The 20,579-nt window shown below is 48.6% G+C and overlaps 1 protein-coding gene across 2 annotated transcripts in view; it reads right to left on the reverse strand.

The window, feature by feature from the left end:
* Positions 1-20,579, reverse strand: part of LOC137615485 (tyrosyl-DNA phosphodiesterase 2-like) — a 79,428-nt gene that overhangs the window by 38,181 nt on the left and 20,668 nt on the right. For both annotated transcript variants that reach the window (XM_068345409.1, XM_068345408.1), the window contains exon 3: positions 2,221-2,312. In XM_068345409.1, the coding sequence (XP_068201510.1) occupies positions 2,221-2,312 (92 nt within the window). The remainder of the gene's footprint in view (positions 1-2,220; positions 2,313-20,579) is intronic.

Genomic DNA, 20,579 nt, shown 5'->3' on the forward strand with positions numbered 1-20,579 from the left:
GGAGACCGCAAACATTGTTGCGCTGGAACAGGCTGACGAGCAGGATCGCGAAGGCGAGGAGAAGAGTCCTTACTCAAGACCTGAACCGAAGTTCTAGGTCGGGCAGGCGAGAGTGGGCGCACAGGGCGCGAGTCAGGAACTGGGAGCGCAGGTGCGCACTGACGGGCAGGAGATCTAGGGCGCTCAGGGGAACGCTGGCGCACTGGGCGCTCAACAGGAACAACAGGCTGAAGGATGTCCTCAGGAGAGCGCTGGCGAGAAGAGGGGCGACGATCATCAGGAGAGCGCTGGCGAACAGGAGAACGCTGACGAGCAGGGGAGCGCCTGTGCGCTAACACTGCAGAAGGGCGCGCAGGGGAACCCTGACGCGCAAGGGAAGAACCCACACCGTGGGAAGCATCCCTTTGCCCCGAAGGGACCGTTGCCCATCGGCTGACGAGGTCAGGCTGCTGGACGTCTGCACCAGAAGCGGAAGGTCTGGAAGGCGTAGGAGACCGATCCCCGGAGAGGTCTAAGGAAGCTGGAGCTGCAGGCTGCTTACGGCGAGGAGACTCCCCCTCGGAGGAAGGAGGCGAAGATTCAAAAAGGCGCCTCTTAGCACCCTTATAGGGAGACGGGAGGCCCTTGCCGCGCAGCGGACGGTGAGCCTTACGGCGAAGGCGGCCACGAGGGAGATTGTCAGGACCATCAGTCCTCCGAAGGGGAGTCTCAGTCAAAGCGCTCCCCCTAGAGGGAGGCTTGGCAGCAGAAGAGCCCGCGGGACTCCCTTCCCCCTTCGAAGGATGTACGGAAGGGGGAGGAGAGCCTTCAGCACCATCATCCACAACAGCAACAGCAGAGGATTGACCCGACCCGTCGGAAGCCTCTGCCACCACGACGTCGACGATAGACAGAGGATCTACCTCTGCTATCACCGGCGACTGCTTAACAGCGGCCCCCAACTGGACAAGGTCAATCAGGGCTTCCCTGGAGGGCAGGCCCTTAAGCCCCAAGGAAGCCCAAATCTGAAAAAGATCATCATGAGACAAGGAGTCATTAGCAACAACCTCCCCCGGAGGAGGAGGAGGAGCCGCCCAGCTATGGGAGGCGACGCCTTCTCCCCCAATCCAAGGTCGGGAAACAGAACTAGGGCCTGCGCTCCCACTCGGCGGTCTCTCCTTAGGAGCCGAACGAGGGGGAGCTTCGGAGGAGGTTTGGGCGGCGAAAGAAGTCCCGACAGCCTTCCTCCTTCAAGGCAACCCCGGAAGGAGAACGGTCTCTCTTGGACATCTTCTTGCGCCGGCGGCCAAACCTCTGCCACTGGGAGGCAGACCACTCCCTGCACTCACTACATGTGTTGTCTCTGTCACACCGTCGGCCTCGACACTGCGGACAAAGGGTGTGAGGATCCGTGTCCACCGCAGACATGAATGTACCGCAAGGGTGACCGGCAATCCCAGGGCACTTGCGCATGGTGAACAATAAAGGGTGAGGCCAACTTCAAAACGCACACACACAAACTGGAAGAAAAAGCAAAAAAAGATTAAGGCTGTCAACGAAGACGATGGACAGACACGTCTGTTCATCGCCGGAGCCAAAAGTGAAGTGAAGCAAATCACCAGTGTGTGGGGGGGGAGGGGTAGCAAGCAACCCTTCCCCTACCTCCCGCTAACTAGCGCGGGGGAGTTAACCCTCGTTAAAAACTATTGGCTCGTCATTTCAGCTACGCCGAAAGGTAAACCCAATGTAAATAGCGTGGTTTGTATTTCGGTTACGGAACAAATATACAATTTATATGGATATCCTAGGTCAAAGATGAAAATTAATAAATTCTATTTTAGAAAATCTTCAATTTCTAGATCTGTGACTAATAGACACCTTGTAACTTTTTTCCTCATATCAGAAGTAGATTTTTAACCTGGACTTGTGAGTAGTTCATTTGTATTTACCTATGAACTTGTTTCGGAACTTGGCTTAGATCGTAAGACCTGCGAAAGTCGAGGGATTACTGTATATTAAATTATAGAGGTAATTAAAACACAGTTTCTAGCATCGCATCAAAGAGGAACCGATGACACTTTTCTTAGAGAACTATTTGGCCATTGTATCATACTGTACTTTATGCAGAGTTCCATGACAAATGTACTAAGTAAGGTTTAATGGAATGAAAGTAGCACTTTTAAAATCAATATATAAGATACACATTGAAATTAACTACTGTAATGTGATACTTCAACTCACTCATATGTCACCAGTACATCTTTATCTTCCCGTTTCTTAACAGGCTTGGGACTGTCAGGTGCCTGAGATTCAAAGAATGCATTCACAGAGGCCTGAGGATAAAATCACAATCTTTAATACCGTATACACTTATGTACTAGTAAAACTGAATAAAAATACTGTATAATAAAAAACTACAAAAATAGCATACAGTGACAGAAGTACCACACAATACAATTTTTTTTAATGTAAAATATAAAAAATTAGACACCTGTATTTTTCATAGATACAAATCCGAGTCCTTTAAAAAGAGTATGCTTTCAAAAAAGCTGGAACTCACCTGTTAAAATTTATAACGAGATGTCCATAGTTCACCTAGCAGCCACTTCAACCATCACTTAGAAATTGCGGGGTGGACGAGGCAGCAAGTTAATTCAAAGAACTCGGGTTTGTATGGTTAGGGAAAATACAAAATTATTTTTAAAATTTGTAATTCGTTCCTATACAAATACAAACCTTTGTCCTTTAATAGGAGACTTATCCTTTTCAGATAAAGTTCCTATGACCAAATTGGCTGATATAAAATCCTGGGATGTAAGGGCACTTGAACCTGGAGAGGCGCAAGAGTACCGACTCCAATCTATCTTCTATTGACCTAATAATGTTTAAGGCGATAGGCTAGGTTTCTGTCTTTAAACGGTTGTGGAGAAACAGTTTGTCATAAGCTGTTTCAATGAGATCAGGGTAAGCATGAAACCCGCCTTCAAAGTTAGACCCTCGTCACATGCTTGCCTCAAAGGTTCATACTGAGCCTTCTTCAGAAGGTTAAGAACTCTGGTGTTCTTTCACAAAAGGTCCGAACTGTTCTGCCTAAAGATATGCTTCCAGGCTGAGACTGAGAGACAATTTTCTCTGCAAAGGTAGACGAAGATATCTGCCATTCATTGTAAAGAAGCTCCGACCGAAGTACCCCTTCTATGACACAAGTCACAGAAGATGGTCCACTTGGCTGGTAAACTGCCACAAAGGATTTGCAGAGGTATCCAGACATCTCCTGTGCAATGCCTCGTGAAAAAACTTTTTGCTCAGAGATGCTGGATAGTCTCCACCCATGAAGGGATAAGGTACAAATGTGGCTGGCAAAGCAGGTATGGCCATTTGGTTATTTCTCTTGGAAGCTCAGCCAGAAACCTTGTGAGGTCATGGTACATGGTACCATTCAGCTTGTGGCCATCTCAGAACTACTAAGGTCACTCTCAGGTTTGGAGTAAACAGGACTCTTTTGACTATTTTTCGAATCAGGTGAAACAGCAGAAAAGCATAGGCACTGAAGTTGTCTCATGGACGTTGGAAGGCATTCTCTGATGCCGAAAAAGGTTCAGAAGTTTGAGTACCAGAGGGAGTTGCGAGAGGTCTAGCAGGATCCTTTGACTTCAGAGACCCCCTGAAGAGAAGGAATCTCACTTTGCCTTGTTCTTCCTCCTCTTGCCATACTCAAGCCACTGCGAGGATGACCACTCTTTACATTCCTCGCAGGGTGATGACTGCAAGGGCACGATGAATAGGGATCCGTTCGAGCTCCTGCTCATGAACATGCACGTCTTTGAGACCCATTGCGACTGGCCAGGACCAGATAACCCACTTGGTTTCTACCGCCAAATTTGTTGTAACCGGGGTGTGACCGTACTACTCGGCACCTGAAATCAAAGTGGATACTCAGTGAGCTGGAATGAGGTCAGGCTTTCCGTCACCATGCACCAGTAACTATCGACAGCTTATTATAAATTCTAACATCCAAGAATCCAGCTTCACTGAAATAATATCACAAATTTTAAGTAATTTGTATTTTTCCTAACAGTACTTAACTCGAACTACTTTCTTAGGAGTATCTGGGATCTCCTCCCTATCCGACCAAGAATTTTGTGCAGTCCCCCCTATCTCCGTTTTCCATAGTCAGGTCCCTCCGTGGCGGAGGGATACGTGCCCTGAGGCGGCCCGGGGTCAGCGCGTGGGTGCGCTACTGGGTCGTTGTCGTCAGTAAGCATATGAATCTCTACCTCGAACACCTGTAAGGCACCCGGGGCAGGATGGGTGGGCAATAACCCGAAAGTAGTTCGAGGTAAGTACTGTTAGGAAAAATACAAATTACTTAAAATTTGTGATTTGTTCCAACACAGAGTACTTACCTCGAACTACTTTCTTAGGAGACTTACACTTTAGGAGGCGGGGGTGGACTTACAGGCCGGAAGACCCACCACTACCATCCAAGGGCACGGGACCTAGATAGGCAGCTAGGTCCAGACGACATAAAGAACAGGGTAGGAGAGTCAGGGGAAGCACGCAAAAGTCTACCTGTTTGTATAAACTCACCTTCATAAATAATCCGAGCATGGGCTTCCAAAACATCCATCTGTCACATGGGAGGAGGGAAGAGAAGGGAAAGGGAAGCCAGGAAAGGGAAGTAAGGAGGGAACCTGTGTCGCTCGCAATTACTTCTCGGGCTACCCGGAGCTCTAAACTTGTTGAAGGGCGGAAATCACTGGTCCAATGGAGAAGGAGTCCAGGGACTTCCTCGTGCAGTCTTTCAGGTAGTGGGCCGTAAAGGTGGACTGCCTGCACCATATGCCTGCTCGCATGATTTGGCCCACTGCCATGTTGCTGTCAAAGGCCAAAAAAGTGCTAAGACCTCTAATATCATGGAGTCACGGGATACCAGGGACTGCAGACCCCTCACTGACGTAAGCTCTCTTGATGACTTGCCGAAGCCAGAAGGAGATCGTGTTCTTCGACATGGCCTTCTTTACCGGGCCTGAGGAGACAAACAGACTTTTGATGCACGGCCGGAGTCTGGCTGTCCTGCTGATTTATTTCCTGACCGTTCTCACTGGGCACAGGAGCAAGTCTTCCGGGTTGTCCGAGTGAGGGATGGCCGGGACCGAGAACCCCTCGAACCTCGGGTCTGCAATGGCCGGGTTCTGCGTTTTGGCCACAAACTCAGGCAGAAACTTAAAGGACAGGTCCTTCCACCCTTTCGAGTGCGAGATCTCGAATGACAAGCCATGGAGCTTACTCACGCGGTTGGCTGAGGCCAGAGCCAGCAAGAACATCGTCTTGAGGGTGGGATCTTTATCTAGAATATCCTTGAGGGGCTCGAAGGGAGGCTTTGTCAAAACTTTGAGAACCTTGGCTACGTCCCACTGCGGGACCCGAGCGGCGCAGGGGGAACAAGACTGCTCGAAACTTCTGATGAGCATGGTAATCTGGCGAGAGGCCCCAAGGCCGATGCCTCTGAGCTTGAAAGACCTGCCCCAGGGCCGCTCGGACCCACTTGATGGCTGGAATGGAGACCCCCAGGGCGTCCCTCAGGTGGACAAGGAAGTCTGCAATCTTGTGGACTGATGCATCCAAAGGCCTCAGGTTCTGCGTGGCACACCACTTCACAAACGTGGTCCACTTGGCTTGGTACACCACGATCGAGGACTTCCGCAGATACCCTAACATCCTCAAAGCCGTCTTCCCCGAGTATCCTTCTTTTCTCAACAGGCGCTCGATAACCTCCACGCGTGTAGCTGGAGGCACTGAGGGTTTTCGTGAAACCTTCGAAAGTGAGGCTGGTGCAGAAGGTCTTCCCTTACTCGTAGGGGCCACGGAGGAAGGGTAGCCAGGTCCTGTAGATCAGCGGACCACTCCCTCTCTGGCCACCAGGGCACTACCAAAGTCATCACTGTTGCCCTTGATTGCCTGAGCCTGTTGAGCACCTGCCTGAGAATCCCGAAGGGGGGAAAGGCATACACGTCGAGTCCGTCCCATGGGTGCTGGAAGGGGTCCTTGAACACTGCTGCCGGGTCTGGCACAGGAGAACAGAACATGGGGAGCTTCATGTTGAGCCTTGTGGCGAACAGGTCTATCACCGGTGAGCCCCACAACTGTAGGACCTTCCGGGCCACCTGTGGGTTAGGGACCACTCCTACCCAACTACTTGCCCTGCTCTGCTGAGGCCGTCGGCTAGGACGTTTCTCTTCCCCGGAATGAACCTGGCTGTGAGAATGATGTGATTCCTCTCGGCCCATTCCGGGACTCGAGCCGTGAGATCACACAGCTCCCTTGATCTCAATCCTCCTTGCTTCTTTATGTAAGCCACCACGGTGACGTTGTCGCACGAGGGCTATTGCGTTTCCCCGCAGTCGATGGGCAAATATTGCGAGGGCCTTTTGAACCGCCAGCAGCTCGAGCAGGTTTATGTGGAGAAGCTTCTCCTCCGGGGACCACTTTCCCTCTGCTGTCTCTTTGAGCAGATGGGCTCCCCACCCATCCTTTGACGCATCCGTGAAGAGCAACATCTCTGGAGGAGTGGAAGCGAACGTCACGCCCCGTAGGGTGCTCGCCCTGTCGGACCACCAGAGGAGCATGTTTCTGGTGGCTGGGGTCATCATGACTAAGGACTGAGGCGGGTCTCATGGTGGCCAGAGGTCCTTCAGATTCCACTGGACCAGCCTCAGCTTGAGCCTCCCCTGAGGAACTAGCTTCTCCAACGAGACCAGGTGGCCCACGAGTCGCTGCCAATCTTTGGCCCTCACTGGCGCATTTGCTAGGAATGGTCGAATTATGTGGTCTAGATTGTCCAGTCTCTCTTGAGAGGGGAATGCCCTTGCTACCTGGGAGTCCAGGACCATCCCCAGGTACGTCATCCTGGTGGTGGGGATCAACTGGGACTTCTCTAGATTGATGGTAACCCACAGTTCCCTGCAGAACCATAACAGTTTTGCCCCCTGCTCCTTTAAGGCTGCCTCTCAGGCTGAAAGAAGTAACCAGTCGTCGAGGTACCTGATCAGCCTGATACCCAGCTTGTGTGCCCAGGCCGATACTATGGTGAATACCCTCGTGAAAACCTGAGGTGCCGTCGACTGGCCGAAGCAGAGGGTCCTGAACTGCAGAGACTGGGCTCCCCACTTCACCCTGAGGAACTTCCTGCTGGAGGGGTGTACGGGGTTCTGAAAGTAAGCGTCCTTGAGGTCCAGGGACATCATAAAGTCCCCTTCCCTCAAAGCTGCTAGTACAGACTTCGGCGTGTCCATCTTGAAGGATGTCTTTCAGAAGAACTTGTTCAGGCCCGAGAGGTCGATGACTGGTTTCCAACCCCCCGTAGCTTTTTCCACCAGGAAGAGCCTGCTGTAAAACCCCGGGGACGATTCCCGGACGGGTAGCAGCGCTCCTTTGTTCAACATGGCCGACACCTTCTCCTGCAAGGCTGCTCACTTCATGTGATCCTTGGGGGCCAGCCACTCCACCCGATGCTCGGGAATCAGAGGAGGAGGTTCCGTCAGGAAGGGAATCCTGTATCCCTCCATGAGGACTGACACAGACCATGGGTCTGCACCGTTGTCCCGCCATGCTTGCCAATGGTATTTGAGGCATCCCCCCACCTGTGGCGTGGGAAGGTGTAGGGGGCCTCGCTTCCTATCTCCTTCTGGGGAGACGGCTTGAGCGGCCTCGTCTCAAGCCCGAGTACTTTTGCCTAAAGGAGGCTTGGGCTGGAGCACCACCTCTGTGGAAGGGCCGCGAGGACTGATGCCAAGAAGGGGAGGAGGCCTCCTGTCTAGCTGGCGGCCTCCTATGGTGAGGGCGTCTAGTTGCTGGCTGCTTAGGCTCAGCCTAGTCCTTCAGTTTCCCCACTCTCTCCATGGTCTCTGCTACCGTCTGTAGGGGGAACAGGGTCTCACCCCACACCGGAGCATTCCGAAGGAACTTGGCCTCCTGTTCGGGGAGTCTACGAGCGAGCCTGTTTAGAACTGTCTCTCTCCTTCTCAAGATCCAGTTTGCTGTTTGCGTCAAGGACTGGAATGTCAAGAATTTCATCGCCTTGCCCCCAGAGCGTATGAGCTCATGCAATAGGGCTTGATTCTCAGGCACCGAGGGATCGTGGGAGAAGTGAAAGCCTGCTGAAGTGCATGCCCACAGGTCCAAGCAGGAGGCCACATTGATGATGTTCTGAGACGTGTCTTCCATCATAGTGGCCTCCGCCTGTGAGAAGATCACGGGAGCAGTAAGGATCCTGCCATCCATGCTGCCCTGGCTCAGAGCCGCAACGGCTTCTTCCATTGCTCGAGACCCTGCAGCCAGCCTGTCCGGCCCATAAAATTTCTTCTGGGTCCTACGCCCGGGCAGGAGCTTGAATGACCCTTGGGCCCTGAGGGAGTTCTTGTGTCCCGAGACAAAACAGTTGACAGGGTCCATGCCCAGGGACACGTCTGGAGCCACTGGTAAGGTCAAGGATGGTTTCGGCTGTATAGGGTTGTCCACCATCCTACCCAAACCCGAAAGCCAGGCCTGCTCCGAGAATGGTTTGGGCTCATCCAGTCCGTGGTGATGCCGTATAAGGGCTAAAACTTTTCTGTATGAGGATGCTTCATCAGGTGAACAATCTCCAGCATCCACTAAGCCCACTACCACTTGATCCACCGTGTCGGCTGATTCTTCGATCACAGATGGATCCGTGGGGGCGGTCGTATCCCCGGCATCCGGCCGACTCGACGGAGCGGCTATCTCCATCATGGCTGGAGCCCTCGAGGAGGAGGTAGCCGTCATGGGTCTACCCCCTCCCGGAGGAATCCGTGGAGAGTGACTGCCATGCTGTGCCAGCGGCTGCATCCGATGCATGGATGGAGCCGGTGAGACGTTGGGCATGGGAACAATGCTGCTGGGCTGAGCCAGCAGCTGCCTCCGCTGAATAGATGGAGCCGGTGACTTGCCGGGCAAGGGCAAAGAAAAGCTAGTGTGTGTCAACGGCTGCATCCGAAGCGTGGACGGAGCCGAAGAGACACTGGGCAAAGGCACGTTAGCAGCTCCAGCAGCTGCCAAGGCAGGCACTGGAACGGCAAGAGCCAAGTTCGACCCACAAGGGGGAAAAACTAACTTACCCAATTTTGCCCTCTTCTTTTTGGAACTCTTCTTCTTCTTGCTCTTTTTCTTAGCAACTTTGGCCTTCTTCCTAAACGGGCCTGAGTTCGCACTCGACTTCTTCCTCTTCGATTTCTTTTCTTTTTCTTCATCTCCTGGTCGCTGGAGTCTTCCGACGATGAAGAGCTGGAGGACGAGGTATCGTCCGAGGAAGACGAAGAAGAGGAGGAGCTATCCGAGGACCCTGAATCCTCTGCTACCCACATGGGGACTTGCAATTGTGCTACCGGGGTAACGGGTTGCATAACATCAGGAGGTAGCGAAACAGAAGGCGCCGGAGGCGTGAGCAGTGACCCACGTGGGGCAAACCAGCCAGAAAACTCCTCGTCTTGCCGCATAGGTGACCTGAAGGGCATCCTTGGCGCCGTCCACACAATGGAATCCGGGTCAGAAGAGCACGTGGTTCGTCTTTTCCTGTCCTGGTCGTGGTCGCCCCCTGAAGTCGCTGCACCTGAAAAACACTGCCAAGGTGGTGGGGTAGAAGCTGGTGTCCCTGAGCTCCCCAACACCGGAACGTCACTCGAGACGGGTCCTGCGGGCACCAGAACCTCGTCTAGTGAAAGCACTCCCGGAACAACAGCAGACTCTTCACTCGTCTGCGTAGGCACAATGCATTTGGGTTTATCAATATCAGACTCATGGGGAACAGCAATGGGCTGTTTCCCCGCAACGGACTTACCTCGTCCCCTACTCTGGGTAGGGGAAGGGGAAGGGGAACCGCTCTCAGAAGGAGCTGAAGGAGACGTTATCGGAGAACTGAGACCAGGCTTCTTCGGTGACCGCTTCGATGCATTCTTCTTCTTGGTGCCGTGCAACGTCCATTGAAGTTCCGGCCCTGGCACCGGGACAACGACGTTGAGATTCCATGAGGATAACCACAAGCAACACAAGTAAGGGATAGGAACGGGAAAACACAAAGGGAACACGTGGAACACAATGGTGGGTCGGACGGGATGCGAGAGAGAGCAGCGAGATGTTATCTACGCCGTGACCAGATGCTTACTGACGACAACGACCCAGTAGCACACCCACGCGCTGACCCCGGGTCGCCTCAGGGCACGTATCCCTCCACCATGGAGGGACCCGACAAGGGAAAACGGAGATAGGGGGGACTGCGCAAAATTCTTGGTCGGATAGGGAGGAGATCCCAAATACTCCTAAGAAAGTAGTTCAAGGTAAGTACTCCGTGTTGGAACAAACTCCTATTAAGGACGAAGATTTGTATTCATATACGAACAAATGGGCTTACTTTGTTTTTATGATAAATAATATAATCAAAACAACAACTATGAAAAAAGCAATTGAATTTGAAAACGTGTAAACTTTGTTCCATCACAGTACACACAACTAACTGGTAAACAAACTACACTAAACATAACGGTATATATTCTCAATCATTTCAATGTACAATCCCAGAGAAATAGACGACAAATTAAGAAAAAAAAAATTACTATCAAACATATTTTCTGCTAAAACTGAGCATTAGTTTTAACACCAGTCCTTGATTTTAGGAAATGGCCAAAACTCAACCTTCTTAAAATTATATTTTCATAATAAAATAAATTTTTTGAATATACTTACTCACTGGTTATATAAGAATGGCTTAAGTTTCTAGACGCCCGGCAGAAAATTCAAAATCTTGCGGCTATTGCAGATATGCCAGGTGTACACTAGCGCCCTCGCGGTACTACAGATAGAACTATACCAAACCCTTCAGATCTTCCATACCCCTTGGTCTCTAGAGGGGAGGAGGGTGGGTTTTTAACTTATATAACCAGCGGATAAGTATATTCAAAAATTTATTTTATTATGAAAATATTTTTAAATATAAAACTTACCCGCTGGTTATATAAGAATGGCTGATTGACACCCTTGGTGGCGGGTCAGAGACAGCTACATAATTGGAAATTCACTTAAGAGTTACATAAACAACTTGAAGAGGTTCTCACCTGATAAGGAAGCTGACTGCAATGATACTCTGCCTCATTTTGTCTGCTATCCTTAGGAGATCCAGTGGTCCACCCAGGGGGCTGATGATCTCTAGGAGCTGTCAAACAGTGCAATAACCTATAACATGACAGGACCTCAACTAATACCCTTGTCCAAGCGCACTCTAGGAACAAATTGACCACCTGACCAAACAATAGATTGCGGAAGACTGACGACCAATCTCCACATACAACCATAACTAAACAAGTTCCAAGAGAAAGAAAAGGGTATTAGGAAAAGGGAACGTAGTGGTAGATCATTCATCTACTATCGCATTCGCTGCCACGAATGGACCCAACGTATAACAGTCCTCATAGAGAGTCTGAACATGCTTTAAATAATGAGATGCGAAAACGGACTCACTTCTCCAAAAAGTCGTATCCATCAAACTTTGCAGAGAACGGTTCTGTTTAAAAGCCACTGAAGTCGCTACTGCTCTGACTTCATGTGTCTTCACCTTGAGAAGCCTCTGATCTGCCTCATCACACTGAGCGTGAGCCTCTCTAATTAAAAGCCTAATGAAAAAGGATAAGGCGTTCTTTGACTTAGGCAGTGAAGGTTTTCGAACTGCACACCACAGATCGTCCGAGTCGCCTCTCAAACTCTTAGCCCTGTCCAAATAGAGCCGTAATGCTCTTACAGGGCAGAGCACTTTCTCCAACTCGTCTCCCACCACATCATAGAGGTTAGGGATCTCGAAAGATTTCGGCTATGGGCGGGAAGGCTTTTCATTCTTGGCCAAAAATCCCAACTGTAAGAAGCATATGGCTTTTCCATCCCAGAAACCAATGTTCCTGCTTGAGACGTGAACTTCACTAACCCTTTTAGCAGTGGCTAAACTAACCAGAAACAGAGTTTTCAAGGTTAGATCCTTAAACGAGGCCGAGTGCAAAGGCTCAAATCTGTCACTCATGAGAAATTTAAGAACTACGTCCAAGTTCCAGGCAAGCGATTCTGGTTGTCTTTTCTTTGAGGTATCAAAAGACTTAAGCAGATCCTGCAGGTCCTTATTATTGGAGAGGTAAAAGTTCCTGTGCCTAAAAACCGTAGCCAACATACTTCTGTAACCTTTGATTGTAGAGGACGAGAAGTTATGCTTATTTCTGAGGTCTAGGAAGAAATCTGCCATCTGAGTTATAGAGGTACTGGATGAAGAAACCGAATTAGCTCTACACCATTCTCTGAACAACCCCTACTTGGACTGATACACCTTGATGGTAGAAGACCTCCTTGCTCTCGCAATAGCCTTGGCTGCCTTCTTCGAAAAGCCTCTAGCTCTAGCGAATTTTTCGATAGTCTGAAGGCAGTCAGACGTAGAGCCCAGAGGTTTAGGTGGTTTTGAGCCAAGTGAGGTTGTCTGAGAAGATCTGGTCTTAAGGGAAGGCTTCTCGGGAAATCTATCATCCATTCCAGTACCTCTGGAAACCAGCTTGTTGACGGCCAGAACGGAGCTATCAGAGTCATCCTGGTTCCTGCATGCGACACGAGCTTCTATATCACCTTGTAAAGAATCTTGAACGTTGGGAATGCATACACCTCCATGTGTGACCAATTCGTCAGGAAAGCATCTATGTGCATGGCTTTGGGATCCGGTACCGGTGAACAGTATCTTCATCTTTGCGGTTGCAAAAAAATCTACGAGAGGACGACCCCATAACCGCCACAGGCTCTTGCAGACCTCTGGGTGTAACATCCATTCCGTGGGGAGAACCTGATCCCTCCTGCTGAGTCTGTCCGCACTTACATTGTTGACCCCCTGAATAAAACGAGTCAAAAAAGTCACTTTCCTTTCCTCTGCCCATATGAGAAGAGGTCTCGCTATCTCGTACAGAGTCCATGAGTGGGTCCCGCCTTGCTTCGCTATATAAGCTAGAGCTGTGGTGCTGTCCACACTGATTTGGACTACTTTGCCCAGGATCTGCTCTTCGAAGCCATTGAGGGCCAGATGTATTGCCAAAAGCTCCTTTTGGTTTATGTGGAGAGTTTTTTGCTTTATCGTCCACAGACCCGAGAGCTCCTTCTTCCCTAATGTTGCTCCCCACCCCGAGTTTGAGGCGGCGGAAAACAACACGAGGTCTGGGCTCTTCTGATGCAAAGACAGGCCTTCCTTCAGTCTGTGCTCGCTGTTCCACCACTGAAGATGTGACTTTATGGAATTCGTGATGGGAATGCTTTCCCTGTCGAGACTGTCCCCTTTTTTCCAATGCCAATTGAGGTGAAACTGAAGGGGGCGTAAATGTAACCTCCCCAGAGTCACGAACTTCTCCAATAATGAGAGAGTCCCCAGAAGGCTCATCCATTCCCTTACTAAACTGACGTCCTTTATAAAAGCTCAAAGTTTTAGGAGTGCTGTTTGGATCCTCACAGGCGAAGGAAAAGCCTGAAAACTCTGACTGTGAATCTCCATCCCCAAATAAAGAATCTCCTGGGATGGAGTCAGCTGTGATTTCTTCGAACTCACCAGGAGTCCCAGTTCCTTGGTCAATTCCAGTGTCGTTCTCAAGTCCTTCAAACAGCAATCGGCTGAGGTGCTCTTATAAGCCAATCGTCCAGGTACAGGGAGGCCCTGATTCTCCTTGAATGCACATGCTTGCAACATTCAGCATGATCTTAGTGAACAAAAGAGGAGCTGTGCTGAGACCGAAACATAAGGCTCTTGAATTGGAAGATCTTGTTTCCGTACATGAATCTCAGATAACGTCTGCAGCTGGGATGTATTGGAATATGGCAGTAGGCGTCCTGGAGGTCTAATGAAACCATCCAATCGCCCTTCCTTACCGCCGCCAGAACCGTCTTCTGCGTCTCCATGGTAAACGTCGTGTTCTGGACGTAGCCATTTAGAACACTTACGTCCAGAACTGGTCTCCATTCTCCTGAACTCTTGGGAACTAAGAAAAGCCGGTTGTAAAACCCCGGAGATGTTAAATCCTGTACCCTCTCTATTGCTCGCTTCTCCAGTAACAGAGACATCTGAAGCCGCATGGCCTGCCTCTTTGGCCCCTCCCTGTATCTGGGCGAAAGATCCACCGGATCTGTGACTAGTGGAGGATTTGATAAAAATGGAATTTTGTATCCCTACTTCAACACTAGGACGGACCAAAGGTCCGCTCCATTCTTCTGCCAGGCCTTCCAGAAGTAATTCAGCCTGGCCCCTACTGCTGTCTGAAGGATAGGGCAGTCAGACTCTACCTCGGCCGGTCTTTGCTCCTCTCTTCTTAGGTTTCCTCCCGTCGGACCTGAAGGAACCCTTTCCAGTAGGTTTACCACAAAAGGGCTAAGAGGGTCGTACCCCAGAAGTACTTTCCTTGGGTTTACGGGACGAAAAAGAAGAAGGTAGAACTTTCCTGGCCGTATTGGCCACTGGATCATGCGTAGCCTTTTGGGTAAGATCAGTGGCCACTTCCCCTACCAACTCTTGTGGGAATAGAGTAGATGACAGTGGAGAGAATAGCAATTCCGATCTCTGGTAAGGGGAAACTCCCGCTGAGAGAAAGGAACACAGAGTGGCCCTCTTCTTAATCACTCCAGCCGTGAACACAGCAGCTAACTCGTTAGAGCCATCCCTTACACCCTTGTCCATACAGGACATCAAATGAATAAGGCCACTATAGTCCATTTCTTTTATCGAGGCAGATTTGCACCGACTCGCAGCGGTGCCCTTTTAGCTCGGAAAAGTTTCCTGATCGCTGATTGGTTAGAATTATCTCGTCCAACCAATCAACGATCAGGAAACTTTTCCAAGCTAAAAGGGCACCGCTGCGAGTCGGTGCAAATATTGCATCACGAAAATAAATTGACTATAGTATCCATGCCTTTCATTTCAGAGACCTTTTCTCCTAAGGCTTCCAAAGACCAGTCTAAATAATTAAAAACTTCAAAGGCCCTGAACAAGCCTTTAGGTAAATGGTCAAACTCTGTCATCGACCACCACACTTTCGTTTTCCTCAAGGCCAGACGACGAGAAGAATCCACCAGGCTCGAGAAATCTCCCTGGGCAGAGGCAGGAACTCCCAAGCCCAGAACTTCCCCTGTCTCGTACCAAACGCTGGATTTGGAAGCCAATCTTGCGGGAGGAAAAGCAAAGCCTGTTTTGCCAAGAGTCCTCTTAGATTCCATCCAAGAACCCATCAACTTTAAGTCTCTTTTAGAAGAGCGTGGTGAGAGCACCATCTTTGTGAAAATAGGCACTTTAGTAGCCTTCCCCAGGGTAAATTCCGATGGGGGAGAACGAGGAGCCACAGGGGTAAAGTGGTCAGGAAAAAGTCCAGTGAAAGTTAACATCAATTTCTTAAGATCTACAGAATGTTGTTAATGTTTCTCTTCTTCCTCTTCTGAAATAGCTTCCAATGGTTCGTCCATGTCAGATACCTTCTCCGGTTCATCTTCTGGCAGTGCAGCTGTTGCTGCAGCCTGAACCGAAGGCTCAGTGTGGGAAAGAGAACGCTTGCTAAGTTCAGCAACTCCTTCTATTGGGCGATCAATAGTTTTGCGTTTAAAATTGCCTGTAGTCTGGGAAACAGCATCCGACTGAAGTGGAGAGGTCGAGGTTGACTGGTGTGTGAAGCCATGAATGGACTGACGCTCGGCGTCAAGGGTCAACTGCCGTGTGCCGTCGCGTGGACGCCTAGCGTCCGCTTGCTGTTGACGCTGACGCTGACACTCTATGCCGTCATGAGTTAACTGGCGAGAGTCGTCGCGTGGATGCTACTTGCTGTTGACGCTGACGCTCCATCGCATCATAAGAAGACTGCCGAGAGCCGTCACGTTGACGCATTGTGTCCACTTGTCGCCGCCACTGTTCCGCATCGCGATCGTAACCCCCCTGGTCTAGATGAACGTCAACGCTTTTGGCAGAAAAACGTTCAGAAGTCGATTTTTGTCTGGCAACAACTCCCTGATGCGACCCATCAAAATCAACCTGCCGTTGAGCACTGCAACCGGGAGATCGCCTTTGCGATAATACGTCAGCGCCTGAGACAACAGGCCGCCTGTGCGACAACGGGTCCAAAGACTGACCCCCAATCGCACTGCCAACCACAGGTTGATAAGACCGCATCAACGACGAGAGCTATTGTTTCATGCCTAAAAGCATAGACCACTTAGGATCGCTGGTATGCAATATATTGGACTCCTTTTCTAAAGGGAGATCGCCTTCCATTTCACTATCACAACGCTTCCCACTTTCGGGTGACGAAAGCCAGTCTGACGGAAGCGGCAGAGCATGCATTGTCACATCAGCAACAGGCATAAGTTATGAATCAGACTGTAACACATCGACATCTACAAGACCACGGTCAGAGCGTTTTGCAGGCGTGCAAGCGTCAGGAGAATGAAAACGCTCAGGCGTATCCCAGGTACTACAGCCTGGTCGACGCGTAGGTGATTCGTGTCGTTGAACGACCGCGTGAGACTTCCTTTTGAGCGGTCTGGACGCATGACGCCAGATCTCTCTAACCGAACCTTCATCGGAGGAAGGTGATAACGACCCAACCTCATCTATCTTTTCTATGATGAGGGTGAGCGCCCTGTGTTACGACAGCAGGAATGCTCGAGGGGACATCTGTACGATTGATGAAGCCTCTCGTTCCCTTTTGCCATCAGACATTACTTCTCCCACGGGTTTGGGAGCTTGAAAGAGGTCGTAGGCTGGGCGAACGACAGGATCGTGCAGATGTACCCTCCACAACACTAAACACATTCGAAACACTTTTCACATTTCCAGAGTCACGATTTTTCAGCACATTGATATCCGCCGCTAAAGACTCAACTCTTTCACCGAGAGCTTGAATAGCGATAAACATATCCTTCATAGAAGGTTCCTTCGGTTGTTCATCTACCACTACGGGGGAAGGAATAGGATCAATTACATTAGGTAAGGACAAATCAACAGAACGCGATGAACTGCGCCTAACCTTGTCCCTCTCTAATCCTTTAATGTAACGTTCATATGTTACCCACTCGCTATCGGTTAATGAAACGCATTCATCACACCAATCCCCAAAAGAACATAATTTTCCCCGAACATAATTTTCCCCTACATTTAATATGACAAATTCGGAGGTAATTTGGATTTTTCCTAACTATACAAACCTTAGCTATTTAATATAGGTAATTACTTTCGGCGTAGCTGAAATGACGAGCCATTATAATTTTAACGAGGGTTTACTACCCCACCGCTAGTTAGCAGGGGGTAGGGAGGGGTAGCTTGCTACCCCCCCCCCTCTCACACACACACCTGTGCTGAGTTCACTTTGCTTAGAGGTAGGCCTTCACGGGGGATAGGGCTGGCGGGCAAGTTTGATTAAATAGCTAATGTTTGTATAGTTAGGAATAATACAAATTACAGTGAACCCTCGTTTATCGCGGTAGATAGGTTCCAGACCCGACCGCGATAGGTGAAAATCCGCGAAGTAGTGACACCATATTTACCTATTTATTTAACATGTATATTCAGACTTTTAAAACCTTCCCTTGTATGTAGTACTGTTAACAAACTACCCTTTAATGTACAGAACACTTAATGCATGTACTACAGTACCCTAAACTAAAACAGGCACAAATATTAAAGGCGACTTTATATCATGCGTTTCCTAAACACGCCAAAAAGCACGATAAAAAATGGCAACCAATGTTTTGTTTACGTTTATCTCTGATCATAATGAAGAAACAAACGCATTTACACATCTGTGTATAGGTTAGTTTTAGCATCGATTATATTGATTAATCAGTACAGTATGTTGATTTTGTTATTACCAATGTTTTACTTAATTTTTCTTAGGACTTCCAAATGAAATGTTTTTCTTTATGACGCCGCCTGAAACGACGGCGTCATAAAGTACGCTCAGTAAACAAACGAAGGCATTTAACGCGCATGATGAAAGTGTTAAATAATGATATTACAGTAAAAGCTTTTTTAAATATGTTATTACAAATATTATTTACCGTATCTATATAAAATCATACATACGTAGCAAAGCAGGAAAACAATTTACGAAAGAGAGAGAGAGAGAGAGAGAGAGAGAGAGAGAGAGAGAGAGAGAGAGAGAGAGAGAGAGAGAGAGAGAGAGAGAGAGAGAGAGAGATTGTTTTACATACGTAAATGTAAATTTTAAACAAAACAAAAATAGCCCCATTTCATATAAAATAGATTACAAATATTTTACTTTATCATATTACAGTAGTCTGTATAATACTGTAAAGTTCAGTACAGTATGTTGTTGTTATAGTCGTGGCGATGAAATTCTCACGAAACAAAAACACGCCATTTGATTACAACAGCTGATTCATTCTCTCTCTCTCTCTCTCTTCGTGTTATACAATACTTACATTTAGATGAAGAAACTAAAATTAGTTTTCTTAGTGTCAATTAAATACGAAACGAAAAAATTATGCCGAGTCTACATCCATTTCAATCATAGCTAAAAATACGGCATCTGATTTCATCAGCAAACCACTATTTTTTGGGAAACATAATTTTATTCTAGAAAATTGCTACTCTTTAAATAGTTAATTGCACATTAAGAAAGCGTGTACTTTTGTTTTTAAATTTCGGGTGTGTTTTAAAAATCGAGTATTGTTGACTTCTTTTTGTTTTACTTTTGGCTGTGATTAGATCAGCTAACATCTAGCTGCCGCTCTTGAGAGTGTACGAATACACTAACAAAGTACGAATACACTAACAAAGTATCGTTTATACCATTTCTTAACTTATTCAAACCGTCTACAGTATGCAGTTGATATTACATAAGCACCAATGTGTTATAACCTATCAAATTTTTTTGTTTATTACATTTAAACCCCCCTCTATCTCTCTCTCTCTCTCTCTACCTCTCTCTCTCTCTCTCTCTCTCTCTCTCTCTCTCTCTCTCTCTCTCTCTCTCTCTCTCTCTCTCTCTCTCTCTCTCTCTCTCTCTCTGGGCTACTTTTCACTACCTCCCATTCCTTACCTCTCTCTATCTCTCTAACAAATGATATCTTTGTTGCTCCTCAAAGTTTCATTTATATTGAAAATCAATCATGATTCAATTTTCCTTACTTTCTCCAATCTCGCACCATCGGTCACATCGCGGCATTTTCGAAATTTCCGGAAAATCCGCGATATATGTATATACATGGGTTATGAAAAAAATCCGCGAAGTGGTGAATCCGCGATGGTCGAACCGCGAAGTAGCGAGGGCTCACTGTACCTACGAATTTGTCATTTGTTCTGTGACTGAAATACAAACCACGCTATTTAATATGGGTGACTCAACCCTTAGGTAGGGTGGTAAGTCCCCAGCCATTACTGGCTTTTGGCTTTTTACCTGGGGACTCAGTATCTGAGTGTGTCAGTACTCAACAATAAGGAGTCCCTGCACCTCGCTAGCACCTTGCTCTGCAAGGGCTGCAGCCTACATAACCTGTGTGCGAAGGAATAAAGTGTGACTCGTCCTAGGAGGTTGACCTGAAGTCCTTTAGATGGAAACTTTAGGCTAGGACTCTCCCAATACCACCTCGTCAGGGTATGGGGACGTGACAGTATTAGCTTAATACTAGGAACACAAGGAAACATGGCTTAACTGCAGTGGTTTGAGGTCAGCTGTGCAGAGAACCCAGGATGCTGCTTTCCCCAAGAGAGGGGAGGATGAAGAAAAGAATAAGGGCCAGACATACCTTTTCATTCATGCAGACTAAAACTGGGTAACAATGCCCAAAACCTCTGCTACTTGTCCATTAAGGAGCCTGAGGTTTAAACCAGCTGTTGTGCAGCCACCACAGGGCCGATAGAAAACCTATCGAGCCTCCTGTGGGTCACGTCTTGTAGGTAGTGGGCTGTGAAGGTCGTCTGACGCTTCCATACCCCTGCTTGTAGAACCTGCGTCACTGAGTAGTTCTTTTTGAAGGCCAGGGACGTAGCTACGCCCCTGACATCATGTGCTCTAGGGCGACGTGACGGAGGAGGGTCGGGATTCAGGGACAGATGGATTACCCTACGAATCCAAGCTGAGATAGTATTCTTGGTAACCCTCCTCTTTGTCCTCCCAGTGCTTACAAACAATGCCTGCATGTGAGGACGAACTGCAGCTGTTCTCTTAAGATAGAGCCTCAGACTCCTTACTGGGCATAGTAGGAGATGGTCAGGGTCATCTGTTACAGAACGAAGACTCGAAAACCGGTAAGAGTCAAACCGCGGGTCTGGCACTCCCGGATTCTGAGTCTTAGCAACAAACTCAGGGACGAATTTGAACGTTACCTCCCCCCATCCCCTTGAATGGGTGATGTCATACGAGAGACCATGAAGTTCACCGACTCGCTTGGCCGAAGCCAAAGCAAGCAGGAACACCGTCTTCCAAGTCAGGTGGCGATCTGAAGCCTGGCGTAATGGTTCGAAGGGAGGTCTCTTAAGAGACCTGAGAACTCGAACCACGTTCCATGGAGGAGGTCTCACTTCCTAC

This window comes from Palaemon carinicauda, chromosome 21 (assembly GCF_036898095.1).
Source record: "Palaemon carinicauda isolate YSFRI2023 chromosome 21, ASM3689809v2, whole genome shotgun sequence".
Taxonomy (NCBI): domain Eukaryota; kingdom Metazoa; phylum Arthropoda; class Malacostraca; order Decapoda; family Palaemonidae; genus Palaemon; species Palaemon carinicauda.